The sequence below is a fragment of the Erythrolamprus reginae genome, chromosome Z, assembly GCF_031021105.1.
Source record: "Erythrolamprus reginae isolate rEryReg1 chromosome Z, rEryReg1.hap1, whole genome shotgun sequence".
In the NCBI taxonomy this organism is placed as follows: domain Eukaryota; kingdom Metazoa; phylum Chordata; class Lepidosauria; order Squamata; family Dipsadidae; genus Erythrolamprus; species Erythrolamprus reginae.
Window position 1 is genome coordinate 136,323,042 of NC_091963.1, and position 16,667 is coordinate 136,339,708.

At 44.7% G+C, this 16,667-nt stretch overlaps 1 protein-coding gene across 1 annotated transcript; it reads right to left on the bottom strand.

Moving 5' to 3' along the window:
• Positions 1-388: 388 nt before the first annotated feature.
• On the bottom strand, positions 389-15,153 carry CD2BP2 (CD2 cytoplasmic tail binding protein 2). Its single transcript, XM_070729816.1, has 7 exons — positions 15,030-15,153; positions 13,166-13,247; positions 11,451-11,586; positions 10,964-11,121; positions 9,075-9,588; positions 7,318-7,436; positions 389-704 (listed from the first exon to the last, which is right to left on the bottom strand). Exons 2-7 carry the CDS (start codon positions 13,238-13,240, stop codon positions 594-596), a joined length of 1,113 nt encoding a protein of 370 aa, XP_070585917.1. The 5' UTR covers positions 13,241-13,247; positions 15,030-15,153; the 3' UTR covers positions 389-593.
• Between the last annotated feature and the right edge of the window lie 1,514 nt (positions 15,154-16,667).

The following is a 16,667-nucleotide window of genomic DNA, read 5'->3' on the forward strand; positions in this document are numbered from 1 at the left end:
GAGGGATCACTGTATATGTGTTTTAATGGGGTTTTGTTAATGAAATGTTTTATACTGTTTTAGAAATTGTTGTTATTGGTTGGAAACTGCTCAGAATCCTTCGGTAGTTGGGTGGCATATAAATATAGTTAATAAAATAAATAAATACTAATTTAACAACTGTAGGAATTCATTTAACAACTGTCTCAAGAAAGGTTGTAAAATGGGGCAAAGCTTACTTAACAATTGTCTTGCTTAGCAACAGAGATGTTGGACTCAATTGTGGTCGTAGGTTGAGAACTAACTGTCGAAGATTATTTGTGTCTGGCAACTATTACCCCACACAAAACTTTACACAGCAAAGGGATGCCATAGCCAGCAGGAAAATAGAAAGAGCTCACTACCCAAACCAATTTAAAGGTTATTTTATTTTTCACAAAACCCCAAACATCCTCAGATTTAAATGGCGAATCAAACCCCTCTTTCCCTCAGCAAATGCAGCCACACACGCAAATAACCCTCACCCCCTTGCCCTCACCCCTCCCCAAAGTCTGGCAAGTTCTTTCAGTCTGTCGCTGGGTTGAACTCTGTCGTTTGTGCTCGGCAGGACCGGATCATGTGTACAGATCAAAATCAATCCGCTTGGAATTGTAAAACTGGCCCTCGGAATTATCCGTCTTCCGGCAGTAAATCCCATCGGGGAAATAGCCTTGGGAGACCCAGTCCTGAAGAGACAGGAAAAAAAGTATTTGAAAGTGGATGCCAGGGAAAAGAAGGAAAGGAAATAAAACAGACTCTGCACTGGACCAGAATATCTCCGAGACCGTCTCCTGCCGCACGAATCCCAGCGACCGATTAGATCCCACAGAGTGGGCCTTCTCCGGGTCCCGTCAACTAAACAATGTCGGTTGGCGGGCCCCAGGGGGAGAGCCTTCTCTGTGGTGGCACCGGCTCTCTGGAACCAACTCCCCCCAGAGATTAGAACTGCCCCTACTCTTCCTGCCTTCCGTAAACTCCTTAAAACCCACCTTTGCCGTCAGGCATGGGGGAATTGAAACACCTCCCCCGGGCATGTTCAATTTATACATGGTATGCTTGTGTGTGTGTCTGTTAGTATATGGGGTTCTTTTAAATCTTTAAATATTTTAAAGTTATTTGGATTATTTATGATTTGTTCTATCTTGTTGTGAGCCGCCCCGAGTCTTCGGAGAGGGGTGGCATACAAATCTAAATAATAAATAAATGAATGAATGAATGAATGAATGAATGAAGGAAGGAAGGAAGGAAGGAAGGAAGGAAGGAAGGAAGGAAGGAAGGAAGGAAGGAAGGAAGGAAGGAAGGAAGAAAGAAAGAAAGAAAGAAAGAAAGAAAGAAAGTAGTTCTCTAAGGATGAGATCTGGCCCAAGTACGAAAGCTCGATAGACCTAAACTTCTCGTCTCAGTGGCTGATCCAGATTGGGTTTTGCAACATTATCCTGGGACATGAATATTCGCCACCATTCATGAAAGAAAACAAAGCCACCTGGCATGAAATCTTACAAAACAGGCAACCAAAGTTGAAGGGGCTCACTTAATTGGCAGCATTATCCTAAAAGGGCCAAATAGGATCTGGTAGGAGAATATTAGAAGTAATCAAACTGTATGAATCACACATGTTTTGGCTAATAAGGAAGTGGAAGGTCATTTGTCATCAAATCTGGTGTTTCAAGGAAACTGAATGCTACACGTCCTTTCTGATTCTAGTTTTAACAGTTTTATTGAGTTATAAAACATTGTAAAATACAAAATACAAAAGTAAATAGAAAAGCAGCGGAAGGGGAAGGGGAAGGGAGGAGAGATAAGACTAAAAAAGCAAAAAAAAAAAAAGCATTGACTTCCAACTCTCCCTATTACCGTAAAATAAGGCATTAACATCAAATCACAACTTTTTGCTTTTTTCGTAAATATATTTCTGTAAAGATCTATCAAGTTACTCGGTGAAACCCAAAATCAAAGTTTCAACCTTTTTCACATCAAGCGTGAAGTTCAGAAGCGGTCTGATTCCCACTATGGAGGAAAGGCTGCAGAAGTTGGCTGAAATGGCAAAACTGACTACTTTGACTAAAGAAAAGAAGTACAGTGATACCTCGTCTTACGAACCCCTCGTCATAGGAACTTTTCGAGATACGAACCCAGGGTTTAAGATTTTTTTGCCTCTTCTTCCGAACTATTTTCACCTTGCGAACTCATTGCAGCCACTGGGATGCCCCGCCTCCGGACTTCCTTTGCCAGGCAAAGGCTCCCCTCGTTGGGAAACCCCACCTCTGGACTTCCGTTGCCAGCGAAGCGCCCGTTTTTGCGATTCTGGGATTCCCCTGCAGCATCGCAAAAACGCGGAAGTCTGGAGGCGGGGGTTTCCCATGGAGGGGATCCTCAGGGGAATCCCATCAGCTCGAAAGCGGGCGCTTTGGCTGGCAAAAGGGGTGAGTAGTCAGGGCTGTTCAGATGAGAATACGTTTTATAGAACATATTGGGGTGGCATGCAAAGGAGATGAACTCACTTAAGAATATTTTATATCAGTATCTTAGATTTGTTTAATATAATCCTTTGCACGAGTTATATTCTCATGTTTTACTACTCAATTTTAGCATATTATACTGCATTTTAACTTATTATTTATTCAAATTCGCTCTATTTTAGCCAATTTTATTGTTTATTCAAATTCGCTCTATTTTAGCCAATTTTATTGTATTTTAACCAGTCAGTTTTATGACGACCGATGTGGTCCCTTTCGTCGCTTTGATATGGTCGATTGACTAATCAAATAAAGTTGATATTGACTGAGTGAATTTTGGGCTTGCATGCATTAATCGCTTTTCCATTGATTCCTATGGGAAACACTGTTTCATCTTATGAACTTTTCACCTTACGAAACTCGTCCTGGAGCCAATTAAGTTCCTAAGACAAGGTATCACTGTACTTTTGTTTCCACACATCATTCCTCATTCTATATTCAAGGCTGCCTTTAGTTTAGGTTACTTCTAAATAAAAGAATCATCATTCATAAGATGTCAGGAAAATAAAAGATTCTAAAAGATGTACTTTGAGTATGCTACTATGGATTTAGGGCAGTGATGGCGAACCCATGGCATGTGTGCCATAGACCTGGAGTGCAAAAAAATGGCCCAATCGGCAAACTGGAAGTTTGGGGAAATGGACTTCCGGTTTGCCCACTGTGGTGTTTTTCCCATTCCGGAGGCTTCGGGGAAGATTCCTGGAGCCCCGGACTGTAAAAAACGGCCCAACGAGCAAACAGGATGTTCGAAAAAACGTACTTCCGGTTTGCCTATTGTGCTGTTTTTCGCACTCTGGAGGCTTCAGGGAAGTTTTTTCTCCGTCCTAGGCTTCAGTGAGGCCTCTGCACATGCGCAGGAGCAAGGGAGGTTGTGTGCTTGTGCAGGAGGCAGTGTGGGGAGGTGCACATACATGAGGGGAGAGAATGGATGTGGGCACCTGCGCATCTGCTAGCGCACATGCTCACCTCTTTGGGACGCGAACCAAAAAAAGTTTGCCATCAGTGATTTAAGGGCAGTGATGCGGTGTCAATCAAAACTAGTCCTCGAGCACCAGCAAATGTACTGTCCAGGAAACAAAAACTCTGATCAAGGAAATAAATTATAACCATAAACAACATAATGTGACACAGGATTAAAAATCCCTTTGATACAATCTCTCTAGGAACAAGCTTTCCTAGCCCAGAAGGAAGGCTGTACCATCAGAAACCTTCTTCCATTGGTACAGACTATCCTCAGCTTATGGCCACAGCTGAGCCCAATATTTCTGTTGTTAAGTGAGGAATTTGTTAAGTGAGTTCTGACTTTTCTTGCCATGTTTGTTAATTCAATCACTGCAGTTGCTGAATTGCTAGCACGGTTGTTAAGTGAATCTGGTTTCTCCACTGACTTTGCTCGTCAGAAGGTAGCGAAAGGGGTTCCCATGACCCCGGGACACTGCAATTGTCATACAAGTGATTCAGTTGCCAAGTGGCTGAATTTTGATCACATGACCACGGAGAGGATCATAAGCCACTTTTTTCTGTGCTATTGTAACTCCGACCAGTCGGTCACTAAGCCAACTGTTGTAAGTCAAGGACTACCAGAATTCATCGTAATCCAGGATTTAGGTACAATTGCAAAATTAAAACAATCAGCAACGCTAAATTATTTTTGGATTATTAGCCACTCTGAGTCCGTTTTGGAATGAGCAGTGCATAAATACAATAAATAAAATAAATGAAAAATAAATAAATAAAAGGAACAGAATTGTTGAAAGATGCATTTTTTTAAAAGTGACTCAGGAAAAAAGAAAGATAAAATCAGATATTGGAGAAGGGAATAGGATACAGTGATACCTTGTCTTACAAACTTAATTGGTTCCGGGACGAGGTTCTTAAGGTGAAAAGTTTGTAAGACGAAACAATGTTTCCCATAGGAATCAATGGAAAAGCGATTAATGCGTGCAAGCCAAAAATTCACCCCTTTTGCCAGCCGAAACGCCCCTTTTTGCGCTGCTGGGATTCCCCTGAGGCTCCCCTCCATGGGAAACCCCACCTCCGGACTTCTGTGTTTTTGCAATGCTGCAATTTCACTGAGGCTCCCCTCGCTGGGAAACCCCACCTCCGGACTTCCGTTGCCAGTGAAGCGCCTATTTTTGCGCTGCTGGGATTCCCCTGCAGCATCACAAAAACACGGAAGCCTGGAGGTGGTGTTTCCCATGGAGGGGAGCCTCAGGGAAATCCCAGCAGCGCAAAAACAGGTGCTTCACTGGCAACGGAAGTCTGGAGGCGGGGCATCCCAATGGCGGCGGTGGGTTTGTAAGATGAAAATAGTTTGTAAGAAGAGGCAAAAAAATCTTAAACCCCGGGTTTGTATCTCGAAAAGTTTGTATGATGAGGCGTTTGTAAGACGAGGTATCACTGTACAGTGGAACCTCAAGATACGAACCTAATTGGTTCCAGGGGGAGGTTCGTAACATGAAAGGTTCGTAAGACGAAACATTGTTTCCTATAGGAAACAATGTAAAGTCAATTAATCCGTGCAACAACAAAAAAAACACGCAAAAAACCGCTGCCGCCCGGCTGTCACCTTTTAAAACAGCCCGGGGGCTGTTTTAAAAGGTGACAGCCGGGCAGGGGGGCTTCCCAGCAGCCTCCCGAACCCGGAAGTTCAGTAAAAGTTTGGGGTTCGGGAGGCTCCGGGCCGCATTCGCCTTCCTCCGCCACCACCAGCATCCAGCTCTTCCTCCGCTTCTCCCTTCTCTACAAAATGACAGCCTGGCGGCGGCCTGGAGGCTAGGAGGGGGACGAAATACGGGAGAAGGAGGGAGGCAGCGTCCACCCTTTTCTTTCTTTGGCTAATTGGCCAAAGACGTTCCCAGCCCAGCGGCGCTTTTACATTGATCCCTTTCTCTGGCCACTTAGCTCTTCCTCAGAAAGGAAAGCGTGGAGGCTGCCTCTCTCCTCCCGTATTCCGCCCCCCTCCAAGCCGCATTTGCCTTCCTCCGCCACCACCAGCATCCAGCTCTTCCTCCGCTTCTCCCTTCTCTACAAAATGACAGCCTGGCGGCGGCCTGGAGGCTAGGAGGGGGACGAAATACGGGAGAAGGAGGGAGGCAGCGTCCACCCTTTTCTTTCTTTGGCTAATTGGCCAAAGACGTTCCCAGCCCAGCGGCGCTTTTACATTGATCCCTTTCTCTGGCCACTTAGCTCTTCCTCAGAAAGGAAAGCGTGGAGGCTGCCTCTCTCCTCCCGTATTCCGCCCCCCTCCAAGCCGCATTTGCCTTCCTCCGCCACCACCAGCATCCAGCTCTTCCTCCGCTTCTCGCTTCTCTACAAAATGACAGCCGGGCGGCGGCCTGGAAGCTGGGAGGGGGGCGGAATATGGGAGGAGAGAGGCAGCCTCCATGCTTTTCTTTCGGCGGAGCGAGAAGCAGAGGAGCTGGATGCTGGTGGTGGCGGAGGAAGGCGAATGCGGCTTGGAAGCTGGAAGGGGGGCGGAATATGGGAGGAGAGAGGCAGCCTCCGTGCTTTTCTTTCGGCGGAGGAGCTAAGTGGCCAAAGACGTTCCGCCCCCCCTCCCAGCCTCCAAGCCGCATTCGCCTTCCTCCGCCACCACCAGCATCCAGCTCCTCCTCTGCTTCTCGCTCCGCCGAAAGAAAAGCATGGAGGCTGCCTCTCTCCTCCCATATTCTGCCCCTCTCCCAGCTTCCAAGCCGCATTCGCCTTCCTCCGCCACCACCAGCATCCAGCTCCCGGCCAAGCAGCCAGGGCAGCCGAGCCGGGCGTGGCAGGGAACATCGGCACGGGAGGCAGCTTCTGCCGGACACGGGCAATGGGCGGGACAGAGAAGCGGGGAGAATCAGGAGGCTCCTTTGGCAGCTGGGGGCTGCCTGGCTTTGTTGTTTTGGCTGCAACGGGTGCCAGGCAGCCTCCAGCCACCAAAGGAACCTCCTGATTCTTCCCGCTTCTCTGTCCCGCTCATTGCCCATGTCCGGCCGAAGCTGCTGCCTGATTGCTCTGTGCCGGCGGGATGCAAAGTGCTGGGGTGGGGGGGGTGTCCTGACAGCCCCCCCACCCCAATGCTTCGCCTCCCACCGGGCAAGAGCGCTCAGGTGGCAGCTTCTTCTAGATACGGGCGATGGGTGGGACAGAGGGGTGGGGTTAAGCCCACGTGGCTGGGCTCCGCAACAGAGACCCGGCGGGGAGGAGAGCGGAGCTCACAGGGCTGGGCTCCGCAACAGAGACCATCGGCCAGCTGGTCGGGCCGGTGAGGAAAGGGGCGGAGCCCACATGGCAGGGCTCCACGGCCGCTGCCTGCTGGGCTGGTAAGAGGGGGAACGGAGCCCACATGGCTGGGCTCCGCAATGGAGACCGACGGCCTTCCCAGGCTGCTGGGAAGCCGCCCGGCTGTTTTAAAAGGTGACAGCCGGGCTGGGGGACTTCCCAGCAGCCTCCCGACCCCGAACCCGGAAGTTTGGCAAAAGTTCGGGGTTCAGGAGGCTGCTGAGAAGCTCCCCAGCCCGGCTGTCACCTTTTAAAACAGCCGGGCGGCTTTCCAGCAGCCTCCCGAACGCCGGTTCGTAACTCGAAAAAAGTTCGTAAGAAGAGGCAAAATTTTTCTGAACCCCGGGTTCGAATCACGAGTTGTTCGTAAGACGAGGGGTTCGTATCTTGAGGTACCACTGTATTTGTATCATTGAGGGGGGAAAGGACATTGCTAGGATAGCGAACAGATAGAGAGAAATGGGCACAAAGTGAGGAAGTGAAGAAGAGGTTCGTCTATCATCTTTTGGCCTCTTACCTGCATCTGAGAGCTGCTGAAGGGTCCGTAAAGTTCAGATGTGTTTGTGTTTTCCCACTTATATTCCCACATCACCTCCGAGAGTGTGTAATCATCACTCTCTTCCCGTGCCTGATTTCCTGTTGTTGGGGAATAAGCACACATGTCAGAAGAATTTTTCCTAATCAGCAAAGGGCCACTTTACTTACCTGCTACCGGAGCCCCCTTGGAGTCTGTCATGGGCGCGCGCACATGCACCCGTCGGCACAAGATTTGGCTCCTGCGCAGCCGCAATCCAAATCTTGTATGAGGACTCACGCGAGAGCGACATTTCGGCTACTTTTGCTGATATTTTTGCTTCCACCCATGCATGGAAGCAAAAAATTGGCGAAAGTAGCTGAAATCTTGCTCTCGTGAGCGTTAAGTGCGAGACTTGGTTCGCTGCGCATGCGCAGAAGTCAAATCTTGTGCAGGGACGCATTGGGGGACGCGGCTGCGGACGCACCTGGGATTTTCCTACTAGAGCTGCATACTTGGAAGCTCCGGCTGATGCCCGTCAGTGCCTAAATTCCCTAATAAAAGAACACCTATCCCCCAAAAGGTGATTGTACGGTTAAGGCAGCGTCTCTCAATCTTTCAAGATGTGTGGACTTCTGCCGCATGAATCCCAGCGACCGGTCAGGTCCCACAGAGTCGCCCTCCTCCAGGTTCCGTCAACCAGACAATGTCATTTGGCGGGGCCAAGGGGGAGAGCCTTCTCTGTGGGGGCCCCGGTCCTCTGGAATTAGCTCCCCCTGGAGATTCATATGGCCCCCACCCTCCTTGCCTTCCATAAGAGTCTGAAGACTCACTTATGCTGCCAGGATCTTTTCCCCCTGCCCAATGAATGCGTTGAGAAAATGCGGAGTGAATGTAATGATTGTTTTTTATGGTTTCTGGGTTTTTTTCTAGATTTTTAGTTAATTGGATTAAGATATTGTGTGAGCCACCCCGAGTCCTTGGAAAGGGGTAGCATAGAAATTCAATTAATTAATTAATAATAAATTAATAAACTCCCAGAAGCCGCCAGCAAACATGACTGGCTGGGGGCGTCTGGGAATTGGAGTCCGCACTTCTTAAAGTCCCCAAGGTTGAGAAATAACTGAGTTTAAGGATTTTTGAGCGGAGGGGTTGCATATTTCAAGGCTTCCCCAAATAAGCTCTTGACACACAACTTTACAAGTTTGGGAGGAATTTCCCTCCTGAATCCTGACGTAGTGAAAAACACCCCAACAGGTGATCCTTCGCCTGCTATGATAAAATTCAGCAAACCGTCTTAGAAGTCTGACGGCAGAAAAAGACTTCATGGTCCATCTAGTCTGCCCTTATACTATTTTCTGTATTTTATCTTAGGATGGATATATGTTTATCCCAGGCATGTTTAAATTCAGTTACTGTGGATTTATCTACCACGTCTGCTGGAAGTTTGTTCCAAGGATCTACTACTCTTTCAGTAAAATAATATTTTCTCATGTTGCTTTTGATCTTTCCCCCAACTAACTTCAGATTGTGTCCCCTTGTTCTTGTGTTCACTTTCCTATTAAAAACACTTCTGATCCTTATTTAACCCTTTAATATATTTAAATGTTTCGATCATGTCCCCCCCCTTTTCCTTCTGTCCTCCAGACTATGCGGATTGAGTTCATTAAGTCTTTCCTGATACGTTTTATGCTTAAGTCTTGACTGTATGTTTCCCATCCCGGAACACTGTAGCCCTCAGTTCCCCCAAGGAAACTCACCTGATGACGTCTTCTCTCCTAGTTTGGCTTCGTCGACCTCCTCAGCAAACATGTCGAGTTCTGGTTCAACAGAGGAAGGTGCCGGAGGAGGGTGCTGCAATGCCCGGAGCCTCAAGGCCAACTTCTCCCGGGTTTCCTGATAGATCTCATAGATGCCTCGTGCCACCATTTGGTCAGCCAGCCCTGACAGCTGTTCCAGCTGCTCTTTCCGCTCGGGTGACCCTGGCTTCTGGGGCTCATCTTCCTCAGCTGGATCAACTTCATCTACTTTGAGGCGGCTCCAGGGCTTCCGCTGGCGTCCACCACTTTTCGGTCCACCCTTGTCTCCAAACCTTTGAATGGCTCTAGCTACTGTCTCGCCAGGTAACAGTAAGTCTACCATCCTTTCCAGAAGTTCCTTCTTCTCCAGTGGTGTCCGGCCCAACTCAAGATCTTCATCATCTTCATCTTCTTCATTGTTTTCTGCAGAATCGAGTGATTTCTTTTGACCGGGAGGCTGTTCCTTTATTTTAACCTGGTAAAAAACCAAAAAGGATAGGTTAGGTAAAAGAAAAGTGATGCATTATGGATTAAAATGGATTTTAGGTCTGAAACAAGAATGTAAATGGCTGGTCTATTCTTGCAATAATTCCTATTATTGCAAGCACACTTTCCACCTGTCAATATTGGTCTCCATTTTATTGGTGTAGGGGTACTATGTAGAGGAAGCTAGGGAATTCTGGGAACTGAAGTCCAGACATCTTAAAGTTGCCAAAGTTGAGAAACACTGGTTTAAACTGATGACCATTATGGAGTGGATGGCCAAGAATTCTCTGGCTTGTCCATGGTATTTTCTTTTACATTCCTGAAACCTCCCTACACTTACTTCAAATAATGTATAGGCACACTTCTTCCAGTGATACTTTAGCAGCTAGAGGAAAATCAAACTAAATAAACAAAAAATAATAATGTGCCAATCTCTTATTTGCCTTCGTCGAAACGTTGCCAGGATTCTATCAACCTTACATGGGAAAAGACCTGAATATGCCAAGATCTACATACATATTCATGATGATTCGACACAAAAATATGTAACCCTTCCCTGGTGCAGAGCTGAAGGGATTGGATACTGTAGCCTAGAGGTTAATTCTCTGCCTTACAAGGCAAAGGTTGCAGGTTCAAGTCCCAGTGAGGGTATGGCTAGCTGATGAGGCCAAAATAAGGCCGAAATAGATCTATCCTAGTCTCCCTTAATTTTCAAATTCAGGAAAAAAACATGTGACACATATAGAATTGTCGGCTATCAATAAAATTAACTGCCTTGGAAATGGTCCTGGGTTGGGCCGAGAGGCAAAAAAGGAGCTGTGATGTTCCTTCAATACACCAGGGTGATTCGACACAAAAATATGTAACCCTTCCCTGGTGCAGAGCTGAAGGGATTGAATACTGTAGCCTAGCGGTTAATTATCTGCCTTACAAGGCAAAGGTTGCAGGTTCAAGTCCCAGTGAGGGTATAGCTAGCTGATGAGGCCAAAATAAGGCCGAAATAGATCTATCCTAGTCTCCCTTAATTTGTAAATTCAGCAAAACATGTGACACACACATATATATATATATGTCACATGTTTTTGCTGAATTTGAAAATTAAGGGCAACTAGGATAGATCTATTACATATACATACATACATACAGTACATATATATGCGCACACACGCGCACACACGCACACACAAGTACAGCACTGGTTTGTTGATTTATTTATTTATTAGATGTGTATGCCGCCCCTTTCCGTAGACTCGGTGTGGCTCACAACACAATAAAACAAGTCATGACAAATCTAATAATTTACAATTTACAATTTAAAATAGTTAATGGTTGTCTTGCCTTCAACTCTACCCAGAAAGACTTACCCAATCTATGTTGTCCAACCAATTATCCCGAATCAGTGCCTCTTTTTTCAAGAAATAGTTGCCTTCTGAATCAAAATGACCTTCTTCCATCTCCTCCTGCAAATTGAACGGGGTGATCCGGATACCATCTTCATAGTCAATAGTGGCAGATTCCTGCCCTAAAAAAGATAAAACAAGGATGTTGCAGATTTAATGTCTGATTGACCTGGCATTAATAAAAATGTTATTTAACCGTAACAGTAAATTATTGGAGTACAAGGTGAAAGTATGAAACCCCCTCCAAAATTACCATTTTACTTGAAATATAAAATCTGAAAACATTTTTTCTTATTGAGATTGATGAATAGGTGATGGGTCACTACATAATTCAGAGTATCTTAACTGTCATCACTAAAGAAATCCACCATCTTGGGGACTACTGACTTTTTTTTTTAACTGAGAGAAAAAAGATTACTGAACTCTATAATCAATACAGCTCCCTACTTACCTTCCACATCGTCTGATGCAAGGATGTCATATTTACTACCCTGCCCTTCATCTTCCTCATCATCTTCCTCATCGCTGTCCAATGAATGCTTGCCCTTAAAGCGGCTGCCTGGCCCTCCAATAGCAGGTTCCACCAGCTAATCAAGAGGTGAAGTGAATTTAGAAGTTCAGCATTTGAAGAACCTACACCGTTTACGTGTTTTCCCCCAATTGTCAAGCTAGAAAATTAGCTAATTCTCAAATTAGCAAGTTACTCCCTGTAACTTTCTCTACTTTTTCCCTGATAACCTTATAGGCAGTCCTCGACTTACGACCACAATTGAGCCCAACAGTTCTGTTGCTAAGTGAGGCAGTTAAGTGAGTTTTGTCCCCTTTTATGACTTTTGTTGACACAATTGTTAAGTGAATCACTGCAGTTGTTACTTAGTAGCATAGCTGTTAAGCTGTTAATGTAGGTTCTCCATTGACTTTGCTTAACAGAAGGTTGCAAAAAGTGGTCGCAGGACCTAGACCAGTGATGGCAAACTTTTTTTTCCCACAGGAAAAGAACGTGTGCTGTGCTATCGTGCATGCACAAATGCCCACACCTATAATCCAATGCATGGGGAGTGTTAAAACAGCTTCCCCCACCCCCGGAGGCCCTCTGCAGGCCAGAAATGGCCTGTTTCCCAACTTCTGGTGGGCCCAGTAGGCTTGTGTTTCACCTTCCCCAGGCTCCAAAGGCTTCCCTGGAGCCAGGGGAGGGGAAGAAACGCCCTTCCACATCCCCCTGGAGGCTGTCTGGAAACCAAAAATGCCCTCCCACAACCTCTGTATGAGCCAAAAATCAGTGCACACACATGCACATGAGAGCTGAGCTAGGGCAACGGCTCTGCGTGCCAGCAGATATGGCTCTGCATGCCATCTGTGGCACCCGTGCCATAGGTTCGCCATCACTGACCTAGACACTGCAACCATCATATATATATATCTGAACCAGTTGCCAGGAATCCAAATTTCGATCACGTGCCAATGGGGATGCTGCCATGGTCATAAGTGAGAAAAATATCATGTCACTTTTTTCAGTGCATTTGTAACTTTACAGGGTCATTAAACAAATGATTGTAAGTCGAGGACTACCTGAATTTAAGCCTGCAACTATAGACTACAATTTCACAGCCCAGTGTTTTTCAAATGTGGTAACTTAAGGATGTGTGTCCCAAAGGTCCTTTTTCAAGAGGCAACTGGACTTTCTTGTTTTTCCTTTGAAAATGTTTTGTTTCTCATTCAAGAAGCTTCTTCAGCTGAAAGTTCAGCTTTCAAATGAAGAAGTTTCTTCAATGAGAAAAAGTGTCTTAAAAAAAAACCCTCCAAGAAAATCCGGTTGTCTCTTGCAAAATGACATGAATAACTGAGAATTTCCATCGACATTTAGGATGTGTGGACTTCACACGTTAAAAAAACCCCAGCCAGGATGAGAATTCTGGGAGTTGAAGTCCATCTATATCTTAAAGTTGCCAAGTTGAAAAACACTGTTATGAACAGTTCCTCCTTAAGCTTTATTTTCTGGATCTCAGCTTAAATAATAGCCTTCCTCAACCTGGGTTCCATCAGGTGATTTGTCCTACAATTTCTAGGAGCTCCTACCACTAGTTTGACCAGTATTGATAAGAACTCTAACCAACAACAGGCAGAAGAATTCAGATTAGACAAAAGTACTATAAAGGTTTATTTCACCTTCTTCTTTGGGGGGATCATCTCCTCTTCATCATCATCGCCTTGGTCTTCAAATGTGACTTTCCGTTTTGACATGATGACCCTGTAAAATGCAACCCAGATCAACAGCAGAGTGTCTTAAGTAATTCACACACATCTGATCAACTTCCAAAACATGAACTTGGTAGTTCTGATAAGCCTCCTATCCAGCTTTACCAGAATGCTGGTTCCTCTACTGATAAGGACTTTATCATTACTACACGCTGCCTCTGGGGAAAGTGTATAAACAAGCAGCTGTCAACTCTTTTACTCCCCCATTCTATATTGCCTACTCTTTGGCGTCAATGAAGAATATGATAAACTTTCGGAATCAAAACATTGCCTCCAAAATTCCAATTTAAAATAATCCTGCATACTCCCTCACAATGCTATTATTTCAAATAGCTGTCAGGCTCTCCCAAATGTTATAATGATAAGAATCCTGCATTCCTTTAGCTGCTGAGACCCTTTTGCTGAAGTACAGGTAGTCCTCAATTTACGACCACATTTGGGGCCAAAATGTATTGTTATTAAGTAAGAATTTGTTAAGTTCTTAGTTAAGAAGGAGCGGGGCGGCATATAAATCCAATCAATCAATAAATCAATGTGAGCTATGCCCCCTTTTATGACTTTTCTTATCACTGTTGTTAAATGAGTCACTGCAATTGATAAATTAGTCACCTGGTTAAGTGAATCTGGCTTCCCTACTTCCCTTGGTCAGAAGGTTGCAAAAAGTGATCAAATGATCCTAGGATGCTGCAACAGTTATAAATAGGAATTAGTAGCCAAGCATCTGAATTTTGATCAGATGAGGAATACTGTAAAGGTTGTAAAGGTCACTTTTTTCAGTGCCATTAACTTTGAATACTCACTGAATAAAGTGCTATAAGCCAAGGACTACCTGTACTTGTAATAAAATAAAATAAAAAGTTATTTGAACTGCCTCTTGGATCTGGTTCACCTGCACTAGGCTAAACCTGATTTGTGGACAACAATTCTCCACTTTCTTTGGTGGACAGAAAGATGAAAAATCATTATTTTTTAAAAAAATTGTTACCATCTGTTAAAATAAATATCCTTCCCTTCCTGAAGCAGCACTACTCAGGTGATCCTGAGGACACACAGATAAATCTTCAAAGTGCTTCAAAGACCCTCTAAAAGGTTGCAAATGACCAGCTGTCTGCAAGGAATATAAATCCTTCCCATCCCCCACTATCCTGTCAGAACTGAAGAAGCTACTTGGATGAGAAGTGAAACATGTTCAAAAAGGAGGGGGGGACAAAGTCCAGTTGGCTCTTGAAAAAGCTTCTTTGGGATAAGCATGACCTGAATAACTGAGAAAGCCTAAAGGAAGAGAAGAAGGGGACTAACCTTAAAACAGTTTACTTGGCAGTAAAAAAGTTTACTTGTTTCAGTGGGATTTACTCTTAATAGATACACACGATTGCAGGCAGACAGCTTAGCTCAGTTGTTTAATAGGCTCTAGGTAAAATTTATACCTAAAACAATATAGGAGCAAAAAATCTGTAGACTTCCTGAACTACATAACAGCCTCCATTAATTTCAGCCGAAGCCCACCTACTTCCTTTTTCAATTGGGCATACTGGAGAATTGGCTAAAACGTATCGAAGGCAAAGAGAGGTTCCCACGATTTTTCTCGTGCATCCAATCCAATCAGCACCAAAGCAGCCACCAATGAAGTCAACTTAGGAGGCGACCTGGAGTCATTTGGTAACTTGGGGAGCCCCCCATTCCTTGAGTCTGCAAGCCCCTCCCCCCAGAGACCCTAAATTAGAATTGTTGGATTTGCACCTTCCCATCCCCGGACAAACGACCCGGATCGTACCTAGGTGGCTGCAACAACAGCACCTGAAGCCTCCCAGCAGCGCTGCGCAGTAATCAACATCAGACTCCTGCGGCCATTCGAGACGGATATGACGCCATATAGCTAAAAACATTTATTTCCCCCAAACCCAACTCGGCGCGCGGGAAGTGACGTTATTTCTGCACCCTGTGACTTCACCGCCCAGTTCGGCCGAATGAAGTGTGGGCAAAACTACGGGAAAAGCACTTCGTATGCTGAGGCCGATGATGGCGGCAGTGGGCCAATTTTTTCTCTTGATAAAATGCCGCGATCGATAGAGGATTTTTTAAAATTAGATCTTCCCGCTTAATAATAGTTTCGTCCTCTCCTGTTAACGGGGATAATATATTTATATTTTTATCCCTCGCTGACTTTCCCCCGCCATTTTCTGAATCTAATTGCGCAACGACGAATATTTAATGAACGCATGTGAGTTGGTTGTTGCGTTTAAGGGTTCTTGCTGTTCCGAGAACACTTGAAAAAAAAATGCCTCCCACTAGTTGTTTGAAAGATGGGTGGCATTGTAAATGTTTTAAATAAATAACTTTGTGAAAGATGAGGTGACCATTAATTCTAATTGGTAGGTTTAAAACTCCATGGCCAAAAGAAATCTATCTTAATTAAGCTCCAAATAAGGAAGAATACTCTTCAATCAAAATACTACGAGATATGGAAAGAATTTTACAGTTGGGTGGAAAACAGGAAGCAGAAGTAAAGCTGTATACAGGGGTACTATATTCAATAACTATAAAAACATGTTTTGTTGAAACTAAACAAGGATATACAGGGGTGGACAAAAAAATGGAAACACCTTGAAAAATCATCAAAATACTGTATCTTTTAATATGGTGTTGGCTCACCTTTTGCAACAAATACAGCCTCAATTCTCTGAGATATTGATTCATACAAATTGTGAATTGTTTACAAAGGAATTTTAGCATGGGCTTCAGTTAAAGTACCCTCCAGTTCTTTTAGAGACAATTGTGGAAATCGACTTCTTACTTGAATCTCTAAAATTGACCATAAGTGCTCAATAATGTTGAGGTCTGGTGACTGTGATGGCCAGATGAGATGCTGAACTTCATTAGAATATTCCTCCTGCCATTCTTTAACACTTCTTGCTCTATGGATTGGTGCATTATCATCTTGAAAGATGGTATCCCTCTCTGGAAACAGTTCTTGAACCATAGGATGAATTTGGTCAGCCAAAATTCCTAAATAGTGATGACTGTTAATTCTTCCATGAAGGGAAACCATTGGCCCGGTGGATTTCCAAGAAATAGCCCCCCAGATCATTATTGAACCCCCACCATGTTTGATGGTTGGGAGAAGGCAGTCTGGATGAAATAATTCTTTTGGCTGTCTCCAGATGTAAACACGGCCAGAGGTCGGAAAAAGGGTAAATGATGATTCATCAGAGAAAATCACATTTTCCCACTGAGGGACCATTTCTGGTGGTTTCTACACCACTCAAAATGCTTTGAAACATTTGTCTTTGAGAGCAGAGGTTTTCTAATTGCAGCTCTTCTGTGGAATTCAGATTTGTGAAACTCTCTTCAAACAGTTTTTTTGGAAACTGAATTCTGTACGTGTCTATTGAGCTCTGTAATGGTTTTAGGA